At 38.4% G+C, this 12,588-nt stretch overlaps 1 protein-coding gene and 1 non-coding gene across 6 annotated transcripts in view; one reads left to right on the top strand and one right to left on the bottom strand.

The window, feature by feature from the left end:
- Positions 1–12,588, bottom strand: part of RANBP17 (RAN binding protein 17) — a 392,396-nt gene that overhangs the window by 85,440 nt on the left and 294,368 nt on the right. For all 5 annotated transcript variants that reach the window (XR_004263498.1, XM_032260328.1, XM_032260329.1 and 2 more), the window contains one exon: positions 9,707–9,795. Coding sequence is in view for 4 of the 5 variants with exons in the window: in XM_032260328.1 (XP_032116219.1) it covers positions 9,707–9,795 (89 nt within the window). In the remaining variant the exon portion in view is untranslated. The remainder of the gene's footprint in view (positions 1–9,706; positions 9,796–12,588) is intronic.
- On the top strand, positions 3,893–3,999 carry LOC116538159. Its single transcript, XR_004263525.1, has one exon. It is a non-coding gene; the product is annotated as a U6 spliceosomal RNA (small nuclear RNA).

The raw sequence follows: 12,588 nt of genomic DNA, 5'->3' as shown, positions 1-12,588 counted from the left end.
AAGACCATCAGAACCTGGAAAACAGACTCAGCTCCACTGGCCCTTTAATCAACACTGGCCATCTCTTTGCCAAGTAGGCACATGAATATAGGACTGAGGTCCCAAACTGTAGCAGAAAAACTCTATGTCACTGCCTTCATTTCTCTTTTCTTTTCCCAATCCTCAAGTCTCTTTCTGATGTTTTCCAGCATACTTGTCTTTTGTTTCTGATCAAAATGCTAAACTGAATCACTTAATGGTGTTTCATTTCGGTGTGGTCTGGGTAGAAATCTGCACAGTCAGATCATCATAATTTTCTTCCCTGTTCTTAGAATAAATTTCAAACTCCTTAGCATGGCATTCAACGTCCTTTAAGATTTGGTTCTTGCCTACCTCCGGCTTTATCTGTTAGCATTTCTGCTCTATGATTTAGCTTTTCATAACTCCTTGAAAACCCACTAATGCCAGTTGTTGTCTCCATTCCCTTATAAACCACTTCTTCTGTCTAACACATCCCTGTTTTTCAATACCAAGCTCAAGTTTTACCTTCCCTGGGATGTCTTCTCTATTTTATCCAAAGGCATTAGTCTCTTCCTCATCTATGTTCCATGAGCACTCGTGACTGTATCTCTCTTATAACACAGTATGTTAGGGTTGGTGGCTTGTGTTATTTGTCTGCCCCATTAGACAGTGGGTTTCTAAAGAACAGAGAACTTACTACCTTCCTGCTAATTTCTATTTGAATGTCAGATTTCAATACAGGTGTCAACTATCCCAGGAAGCCTCCTCTGACATCACATGCTCTTGCTCCTACCTCTCCCTAACGGGTTAGAAGTGTCTTCTGCGCATGGTGGTGGAACTCTGTGCTAGCACAATCACAGTACTTGTATATCTCTCCTATTACAACCTTTTTGAGGGCATATACTAAGTTCTTGTTGAATGCATGGCCTGGCACAAAACAGATTTCAATAAATATTCGTTGCTATAAACTTGCAACCTAAACATGAAGTGATGTGATTAGGACTATTTCATTGTGTATTTCACTTTGAAGCTGTAGAAAACAGTTCACATGATGTTCAATGAAAATAAGCCACCTGTAACTTTAAGAGTGGTATGCGGCCAGGCGCGGTGGCTCACGCCTGTAATTCCAGCACTTTGGGAGGCCAAGGCGGGTGGATCATGAGGTCAAGAGATCGAGACCATCCTGGTCAACATGGTGAAACCCCGTCTCTACTAAAACTACAAAAAATTAGCTGGGCATGGTGGCGCATGCCTGTAATCCCAGCTACTCAGGAGGCTGAGGCAGGAGAATTGCTTGAACCCAGGAGGCGGAGGTTGCAGTGAGCCGAGATCGCGCCATTGCACTCCTGCCTGGGTAACAAGAGTGAAACTCCATCTCAAAAAAAAAAAAAAAAAAAAAGAGTGGTATGCTTCCAAAAAGTGCAAAAAGCAGTACTTTCTCCTATTAGACATGCATACCATGTTAAGCCTGCATTTGTATATGCTGAAACTGTTTTCTTATCAATTATTTTCTCAAGTCCTATACTGTAACAAGCAGTGTTTGACACTCTCCAGAGACACCAATAAAAAAAAAAAAAAAAAAAGAAGAAGAAGAAATCCCCACCCTCATGGAATTTGTATTCTAATAAGACAGAAAGTAAACACAATAAATATACATTAGAAAGTACTACAAAGAAAGTCTGGCCTGGTGGCTCACACCTATAATCCCAGCACTTTGGGAGGCTGAGGCAGGAGGATCACTCAAGGCCACGGGTTTAAGACCAGCCTGGGCAACACGGTGAAACCCCATCTCTACTAAAAATACAAAAATTAGCCAGGCATGGTGGCACTTGCCTATAATTCCACCTACTGGGGAGGCTGAGGAACGAGAATTGCTTGAACCCTGCAGGCGGAGGTTGCAGCGAGCCATGATTGCACCATTGCACTTCAGCCTAGGTGACAGAGTGACACTAGTCTCAAAAAAGTAGTACTAAAAAGGAAAATAAGGCAGGGAAGGGGGATAAGAAGTGAGTGTATATGTGATGCTAAGGTTTCAGTTAGATGAAAATAACAGAAAAAAGTCAGTCCACTTGATTAACTTCATATTGACTTGTCAGACAACTGACTGTTTTGTTTCTATGGACTAGAAAAACTGTTACTTTTGGTAGATGTAGATACCATATGCTATGTACTATGCTTAGGGCTGAGAATCCAGAGTTAAGGAAGATATAACGTTTTTTTTTTTTTTGAAACAGAGTCTTGCTCTGTCACCAGGTGGGAATGCAGTGGCATGATCTCTGCTCACTGCAACCTCCGCCTCCCAGGTTCAAGCGATTCTCCTGCCTCAGCCTCCCGAGTAGCTGGGACTACACATGTGTGTCACCATGCCCGGGTAATTTTTGTATTTTTAGTACAGATGGAGTTTCACCACGTTGGCAAGGATGGTCTCAATCTCGTGACTTTGAATTCGCCCGCCTCAGCCTCCCAAAGTGCTGGGATTACAGGTGTGAGCCACTGTGCTCAGCCAGGAAGATATGGCTTTTAATCTTGGGGAACACATGCTCAAATCAGGGTAGCAGACATAGAATAGGGAGGCTTTGAGTACAGAAATTCTGAAACAGTGCCACTGGAACACAGGTGAGAAAATATTCCAGTAAGGGACCTCCTGAGTACAAATTCAGAGATCATTAGTGGGAATGCATTTGGAAGGCTCATGAGAATATGGATTCAACCCAAATCTCAGAACCTAAGAATACCAGAGGCACACACAGATCTCTGCAAGGCATTCTATAATGGCATTAGAACCATGACATTTTTCAGAGCACACAGCATTCACTATGGGATAAGGCCAGGAGATAGAAGGGGATGCTCCTTTTTCTGTGTTGAATCAGAGTGGTGCCAATTCTAATATGCTTCTGACAGAGGTGACTGCCACAGAGAAGCTGAGTGATCATTGAAAAGCAGAGTAGAGGTCTACTCAACAGAGAGGTTAAAAGGGCTGCAGAGTGAGAGTGCCAGGCTCAATTACAGGGTGAAACCAGAACCCACTCTAGGAGTTTAATTTTCCAGTGGCCTTGTGTGGACTATGTATATACAAGCAGGAAGAAGAGAACAGGAGCCCTTAGGTAGAAGATGCCCAGATCTAACGGCTTTCATTGAGACTTTCTCAATGAATTTCTAAGGTCCATAACAGATAAATTAAAAATCAAAGGCATTAATGATATGACATTGCCTTATCGGACAGAAAAAATGAAAATGTGAAAAATACCAGGTTTGCTTCTTTACAACATCCATTCATCCGTCCATCCATCCATCCATCCACGCATCCATCCATGCATGCATGCATGCATCCATCCATCCACGCATCCACGCATCCATCCATGCATGCATGCATCCATCCAACCATCCATCCATCCATCCATCCATCCATCCATCCATCCATCCATGCATACATCCATCCATGCATCCATGCATCCATGCATCCATGCATCCATCCATCCAGCCATCCATCCATCCATCAGTTGTTAGTACCAGAAGGCAAGAAAGTTTTCATTAAAAGTGTTAGGAGACAAGGCTTTGGGGATGTGGCTCCAGAATAGAAACAGCCTGCCAGTTCAGAGCTTAAAGGTAATCCATGTATATGTAAACATCTGAACCTTTGTTCACAAAGGGACTGCTGCTGGAAGCCTTTCCTCTCTTGTGTCTGGCAAATGCTTTTCCATCTTGCAAGGCTTAGCTCAACTTTCACTTATTCTGAGAGCCCTTCTCTATCTTGCAAAAAGCACTGCTCTTTTTCTCATACATGCTCATATAGCCCTTTGCATGCATCTTTGTTATAACACACTGACATTTTATTGTTTATTAGTCATGCGTAAATCAACTAGATAGTGGGCTTCTAATGAGTGATCATTTTGTGTTCGCCATGGCAGCACATATACTAAAATTGGAACAATACAGAGAAGATTAGCATGGCTCCTGTGCAAGGATGACATGCAAATTTGTGAAGTGTTCCATATTTTTTAACAGACAAACAGGAAGCCAAATCATGAGCAAACTCCCATTCACAATTGCTACAAAGAGAATAAGATACCTAGGAATACAACTAACAAAGGACACAAAGGACCTCTTCAAGGAGAACTACAAACCACTGCTCAAGGAAAGAAGAGAGGACACAAACAGATGGAAAAACATTCCATGCTCATGGTTAGCAAGAATCAATATCATGAAAATGGCCATACTGCCCAAAGTTATTTACAGATTCAATGTTATCCCTATCAAACTATCATTGACCTTCTTCACAGAACTGGAAAGAACCACCTTAAACTTCATATGGAACCAAAATAGAGCCCACATAGCCAAGACAATCCTGAGCAAAAAGAACAAAGCTGGAAGCATTATGCTACCTGACTTCAAACTATACTACAAGGCTACAGTAATCAAAACAGCATGGTACTGGTACAAAAACAGAATGGAAAAGAACAGAGGCCTTGGAATTATCGCCACACATCTACAACCATCTGATCTTTGACAAACTGGACAAAAACAAGCAATGGGAAAAGGATTCCCTGTTTAATAAATGGTGTTGGGAAAACTGGCTAGCCATATGCAGAAAGCTGAGACTGAACCCCTTCCTTACACCTTATACAAAAATTAACTCAAGATGGATTAAAGATTTAAACATAAGACCTAACAGCATAAAAACCCTAGAAGAAAACTTAGGCAATACCAATCAGGGCATAGGCATAGGCAAGGACTTTATGACTAAAACACCAAAAGCAATGGCAACAAAAGCCAAAATTGACAAATGGGATCTAATTAAACTTAAGCTCTTCTGCACAGCAAAAGAAACAATCATTAGAATGAACTGGCAACCAACAGAATGGGAAAAAAGTTTTGCAAGCTACCCATCTGACACAGGGCTAATATCCAGAATCTACAAAGAACTAAAACAGATTTACAAGAAAAAAACAACCCCATCAAAAGTGGGTGAGAGATATGAACAGACACTTCAAAAGAAGACATTTATGTGGCCAAGAAACATGAAAAAATGCTCATAATCACTGGTCATTAGAGAAACCCAAATCAAAACCACATTGAGATATCATCTTACGCCAGTCAGAATGGCAATCATTAAAAAATCTGGAGACAAAAGATGCAGGAGAGGATTTGGAGAAATAGGAACACTTTTACACTGTTGGTGGGAGTTCAACCACTGTGGAATACAGTGTGGCAATTCCTCAAATATCTAGAAATAGAAATACCATTTGTCCCAGCAATCCCATTACTGCATATATACCCAAAGGATTATAAATTGATCTATTATAAAGACACATGCACACGTATGTTCACTATGGCACTGTTTACAATAGCAAAGACTTGGAAAAAAACCCAAATGCCCATCAATGATAGACTGGATAAAGAAAATGTGGCACATATACACCATGGAATACTATGCAGCCATGAAAAAGGATGAGTTCATGTCCTTTGCAGGGACATGGATGACTCTGAAAACCATCATTCTCAGCAAACTGACACAAGAACAGAAAACCAAACACTGCATGTTCTCACTCATAAGTGGGTGTTGAACAATGAGAACACATGCTATAGGGAGGGGAACATCACACACTGGGGTCTGTTGGGGGTTGGGGGACTAGAAGAGGGATAGCGGGGGGGGGGGAGATTAGGGAGGGAAAACATTAGGAGAAATACCTAATGTGGGTGACGGGGGGATGGAGGCAACAAAGCACCATGGCATGTGCATACCTATGTAACAATCCTGTAAGATCTGCACATGTATCCCAGAACTTAAAGTAAAATTAAAATAAAGAGAGACATCATTTTATTCACTCTTGCATTTCTTTTGCCTGGCACAGAAATGAAATGAAAAAAACAATGCTTGCTGAACAGTGAATTTTCAGCTGTACTTTCCTCTCTATTTCAGTTTGTCCAAAATGATATTGCCAATTACTTTCTTCTTGAAAACAATTCTGATTTTGTTAGTCAATCAAAACCACTAGTTGCTTTATAATTTAGACCCTTATACCTATGGAATAAGGGTCTACATTCCTGAGACTGATATTCAAGAGTCCCAAACAACCTACATTTCCAACCATGAAATGAGTGGTATCTCTAACAAAATATCTTCACTACTGACTCCCTAAACCTGATGCCTACGTCAACTGAAAACTGGTGCTCCTTCCTTTTTCCATATGGTCCAATCCTATTTATTTGGTGAGACCCAGGGAAACACCTTCACCTTTTCAGAGACCTTCCTGATTCCCCAGCTAAATGCATTCACTGCCCTGTTTATATGTTTGTTATGGCTCGCAGAACTTTCTATACATTATTATAGCAATTTATGTAAATATCAAACTTTGTTGGGGGTAGGATCTGTATTCCTCATGAACCTAGCCCGATCCTTAGCCCACTTTGCTGAGTAAGTGAGCAAATGGGATTTCATTGTCTCATTACGTATCAGGGAAAGGAACTAACAACGACTGTATTTACTTGATGACAGCCACTGTACTGGGGCCCTTTACAGAATAACAGAATCATGACACTTCTCACAACACACCTGTGAGTTAGGTATTATTAGTCTTGTTTTATGGAAGGCAAAATTGTGATTCTGAGATGTTTGGTAACTTACCCAAGACCCACTGCTGAAGTGGTGAATCCAGGACTGGAGTCTAAGACTGTGCTATTCCAAAGTTTGTGCTCCTCTACATATCTTGTTATCTTGCCTTGCTGTTGTATAATATGTTTATGCACATTAATAAACAGCACTGACTTCCTGTCAGTGAACTCAACAATCAGATTTTAACAAAAGACTGTGTATGAGAAAATAATGTCATACAAATTCCTGAATTATTTTCCCAACTTCCTTCTGGATTTTTGGTACTTCAGTTTAAGTACGATCTAGGAAAAGTTTAAACAAGGTGATTAGATGCACTGCAAGATAAGGTGTTTTCTTAATGTTGCGTTCCCATCACAGGGACAAAGAAGTAAGTCAGTGATCCACCTTCAATTCTCCAGCCCTGGAAACCATTTATCAAGATGGTTGCTGTGTAGTTTCAGGCAATTTAGTTTTGGAAGGACAGAGTGAAAAGCAATGTAGTTTGTGTAGCAGTTAATGCAGTCAGTGTTTATAGAAATGTTTTTGAATTAAATAGCTAACCACTAAAATAGCATTTTATCAAATAATCGCCATAAATAAAATGCATTTTGACTTTAAGATGACATGTGCTCTTACAGGATGTTTCTTCTGCATGCTAAGGATTGTATAACAAATTAAAGAACACACATTTATGTGGATAAAAGGCAAATAAACTTTCCCCAGCAGTAATGTGGAAATCATCACTGACGGTTTGACATATCAATATTTCAGGAAGAATAAATGACTTTCATATCCATGGCATTTTAAAAATCATACTTATTCATTTTTGCATTACTTGAATACTTTGGAAAGAATCCGTACTTTATCACCTGAAACTGCTTAAAGTATTTCAAAATATTTTAATAAAGCTTTTTGAATTATCAAATAATATAACTTTTAAACAAATTTTACTATTATTATAAATATTTGCTCTTCATCCCTTGCCCAAAGGAAAACTATAAATCTTGTCTCAACTGAATGAACACCATTTATCATATTCATTTTGTTGTCAATACAATTATGAAAAGCCCTTGGCCTTTTCCCAAGGAAGCTGATTTGCTACTGAAACTCAATTATTATAAGCAACACCAGTACCAAACCACCCCATTTGGCAATCTAACACAGCTTCCGGCATAACTGACACTTCTCTCCACCCCGACCCTGATAACTTCAACATCTATGGTCAAATGGAGGAGACAAAGGTTTCCAGTTCAAAACAAAACATTAAGTCTCAAGATTTTCCGTTTGCTATTTTCTGCCATCTGCTGGACAAAAGTTTCATTTCAGAAAGGATCCCTCCCACCCTCAAAGGAGCTAAATAAGAAAATGGAAAACAATTAAAAATGTAAATTATAGTATCTTCTCTAAATATTGGGCAGTATTAATTACGGCAGGTAGTTCTTTTTTGACAGTGAGGGGAAGGTTTCTGACCTTGACTCTTGGTTGAAACTGTTGAAGAGAAAAGCATGAAATGTTAATCACTAGATAGCCTAGAGTTGTGAGCTGGTTTCAAGATCACCATCGATATTACAGTGCCCAAAGTAGACTTTTATTATTTTTCAAATAATGAAAATTTTGATTTTGAGAGTTGCTATTTATGTTTAGAGAAAGAAAAGAGTCAAGCTGGGTGCAGCGGAGCTCACCTGCAGTCCCACAGTCCCAGCTAGTCGAGAGGCTGAGGTGGGAGGATCGCTTGAGCCCAGGAGTTTGAGTCTAGCCTGAGCAACATACGAGTCCTTATCTCTTAAAAATTTTACAAAAGGCAGAAATAAATGGGTCCTATATAATTCCAGTTTAACTGTCATCATTAAGAGAATTTTAAGACTTTCCATGTTGAAATTTATAATCTCTATACATATTATATATTGATGTGAAGCATGTACATGATTACTCAATTACATAAAAAGCTGTAACCCTTCTCTGGGTAAATAAATGTTTAAAAATTTTTATAATATGTAGAGCTCTCCCTAAAACATGCCTACATCCCCTGTTAGTTATATTTTTGGCCACGACTGTGGCATAGTAGTTGAAAGTTGCTTTTAAGAAGTTTCTATTGCAATTTAATTTACAGGAAAGTTTGCTAAGAAGGGTTTAAACAAAGCAACTGAGAAACAGTTTAGATTAAAAAGTAAATTAGCTTTGAGATTATATAATTTTTTCATATGCTCTGATGGTTTCATGTATAAAAGACATAAAATCATAATAACGCATATATGACTTGTATACAATACCACTTCCTGTTGGGATCAAAGGTAAGTCATACAATACTATTAGAACAATATTAATGGCCACTTACAACTACCAAAAATGTGTCAGACATTATACAGAGTACACTTTACCTATTTTAATGGGTACAATAAGCCATGATACTGAATTATATCTGTTTTCAAATGAGAAAACCAAGACTCACACAGGTGAAATGACTTGCCAAGGTTCACAACACAGTAAATGAAGAGCTGGGATTTTAAGTCTCGTCTGTCTATCACCAAAGTCCATGCTCTTTTAACTCTTACATGATAAGGCATTTCTGTGGGGGATGTTTTTTTTTTTTTCTGTCTGTACTAACCCTTGGCAAAGGTAAATTCAAATTGTACACCAAATGACAAATCTTGACTATTTCCCCCTTTTTATGTCCATTAACTATTTTCATGATAATGAAAAACTGTGGCATGATGAGTTAGGCCTGGAAGAGATAAAATGATCTTCCCAGCTTTGCTAATTGAGATGGAGATGCAAATCTCCCCTCAAAAATGCCAAATGGTAGGATTCATTGATCCCTAAAGATGTTAGCCACATCATCCCTTCAACTCCAACATAAACAATCATTTGGGGGAAGTCATTTTTAAGTATCAATATTTAACTGCACGGAAAAAGTGACCTCTCTGAGCTGGGTCTCCAAATACTGTGCTCAGTTATCTGTACTGCTGCCACTGTGCTGTAATTTTTAGCTGATTACACATTAGTTCATTTAGCTTTGTTTCCTCTTCCCTACTGTGCCATACTATTAAACGAAAGCGAGGGGCCTGGCATCCCTCTGTGCACAGAGCTGGTATTGTCACAGTGTAATAAGGATACATCCAGTCAAACAGCATGGTGTAGCTGGTCTTTGTGTTCAGTGCAAAGGCAATCCCTCGAAGATCTCTTGCCAGCCCGATCAACATACGCTGTCAGTGGGAAAGAAACACAGTAATTGATTTTCACGTTAGCGCAGAGCAGATGGAGTAATAATCAGGCAATAATGACCACATATCTGATTTTGATTCATTAGCTAAAATGTCTCGTTCAGACCTCTTTCTACAGAAAATCACAGGCTCTCTAAACAAACAGACCATCAAATCTGCTGATCAACTCCACTTTGCTTCTTACAAATTTAGCTAAGTCATAATTTCAGTAGCATAGCTAAGCATTTAGATTCTTAATATACTTTGTTTCTGAATAAAGCCAAATCAGAAAAAAAAAGAGATTAGGATTGATAATTACACAAAACAGATATGTATAGGGTCTAGATATCATTTAATAACAGTAAATCTTAAACATCGGCTTGTATGCAATCGCCCCTACAACATAATTTAGAGTCTATCCTAGAAAGGCACTGACATTTAAAAATTCCTAATGAATATCTTTAATAACTTTAGGACAAAATAAAACTGGCCAAGTGACCTACTGGTACTTTGATACACGCAGAATGGCAGTCACATTCCCCACGCGAGGAAGATGTAAGAAAACAAGTTCTATATTTGATGTCCTAAGACTTGAATTTGAATCCCAGCTTTAAGACTTCAGGCAAGACAATTTATCAGGCTCACTTTTGTCATCTATAAAAGGGGCTAATAACACATTTCTCACAGAAGCACTGTGACAAATAAATTTAATAGATGTATGTGAAATGCCTAGCAGAGACTGATACACAGTAAATGTTCCGCAAGTATTTAGTTTTAGAGAAAAAAACCAAAAACTTGACTCTTGAATGGAAGAGATCTGACTTGTACTCCGGACTCTTAATTAAGCTGTCCTTAGGTTGATGCTTGGGAAGAGAAAAGAAAACCCATGAACAGATGCTAGAATGTCAGAACAAAGAGCACAAATAAACATAATTACAAAACAAGGGGGTGGCATAATTGAGATATATAACTGTGACTTCTGAAGATACTGTTTCATTGCAAATACTCAGCTAGAAATGGTCTCTGAACTTTTTTTTTCTACCAGATTTTCTCTTTTCTCACACTTTGGTAATAAATGAAAGCCTCTTTATGAAGGAGTTTAAATTATTATTAAGCAAACAGTGAATCCTGACCCAAATCTTAATGGCTGATTTAATTCAATTTCAAAGTAGTAAATAATAGTTTAACTCTTAGAAGTATCTGGAATTTCTCATCCTCTCCACTCTTTCTGCCTAAGAGGTGACTCAATATAACTGGATGTTATTTATAGGAATATTCAGTTTCTATACTGTTTAACAGTTCAGAGAATGATGGTTACCTGAATTTCTGAATCTGAAAACTCTGAATTTTTGTTTCTGTTCCTTTAAATGACTTACTCCATTTTTTTTTTTTCTCAAACTCTCACCAGTTCTCGTTTTTCTGTAACCAGCTGGCCTCCTTGTAGTTCCCTCATGTAATCTGCAATTAGTTTTTAAGCATTTTGCCTTCTCATGTAGCTTTTTTTTTTTTTAAACCACCTGGAACCTGTTCCTCTCTTTCTCAGCTTTTCACATTCCTGGAAGCCTCCAGCACAAAATACATCTTCAAAGAAGCCTTCTTCAAACTATTCTATTCTGACTCCTTAGCTTTGCAGTCTTTCTATTAAATTAGGTTTTTTGTTCTATTTTTATTAGGTACACTTACCAGGTTTCAGGCTGTGCTTCAAATAATTTTAAGTTTCCACTTACACATGAGATTTCTACCATTTAAGTCTAAATTAGTCAACAAGAACCATGAGTTTTACTTTCTTTGTGTCCAGTACAAAGGGCTCTTAAAATATTTTAGATTATCCTCATTATACAAAAGGATTAATTTTTATTTTTTCACAACTTTTTCCTTCCTTAAAAGATGTCAAATTAATAGAAGTGGTCTATAGAACTCAAATCTATGGGCTTTTTTTTTTAGGTGGCAAAATGTGGCTATGAAATTATATCAATGTTTCATTCTAGAAAATGTTACTACAGAGAAAGCATATAATAACTAAACGTATGCTTTAAATGAGTTCAACTGAACAGAAAAATGCAGTGTTAATGTGAGTAAGAAATAGATTTCTTATGCTCAAACAATATCTTTTATCTCAAAGCAGCAGAGAATACTGTAATAATCGACATGGTTACACAAACAACACTAAAGAGGGTGTTTTCTCAATAGCCAAAACATATGCAGCCCTGATATGAAAAAGAAAAAGCTGCTAACTAGGAGCTCAACCAGCCTGCTAAGTAATTTGAGAGTGAGAGGTGATCTTATTGAATTTGAGGAAAGGAGGAGCTACTGTTTACCATCTCATTTAAAACAGTGCAAACAGTTTTATTTTAAAAGTTGCCTTTCTCCTACAGTTGGTCAACACAAGATTGATCTGAAGAGTGGGAGGCTCTTGTATGTTTAGTGAGGCTGTTTTGGGGAGTGGGATAGGTCTAGGGATCTAACCCTATGGATTCCTCTCTGGATAGTTAGGGAGAAACTGCTGAGTTCTTCAGACTGCTGCCGGTGAACAGTTGTCTGTGTGCCAAGCGTGAGACGAATAGGCTGGGAAGCAGCTGAAACGAGGCTCCTTCCACCCTGACCCCCAAAACAGGGTTTCTAATGGAAAGTCTGACAGACCCTTTACTGTAGTGGCACTACTGGGGGCAGCTATAATATTATCCTCATAATTCTACTATATAATAACAACAAAGAAAAAGAAGGTGAAGGGTCATTGTGCTTTGTCTTTAGAATTAAGATGGCTGTCTTCATCCTTACAGCATACTCTTAATTCTG

This window comes from Sapajus apella, unplaced genomic scaffold, assembly GCF_009761245.1.
Source record: "Sapajus apella isolate SASKATOON/1434 unplaced genomic scaffold, GSC_monkey_1.0 scaffold117, whole genome shotgun sequence".
Taxonomy (NCBI): Eukaryota; Metazoa; Chordata; class Mammalia; order Primates; family Cebidae; genus Sapajus; species Sapajus apella.
This window is presented reverse-complemented; position numbering and strand designations above follow the sequence as displayed.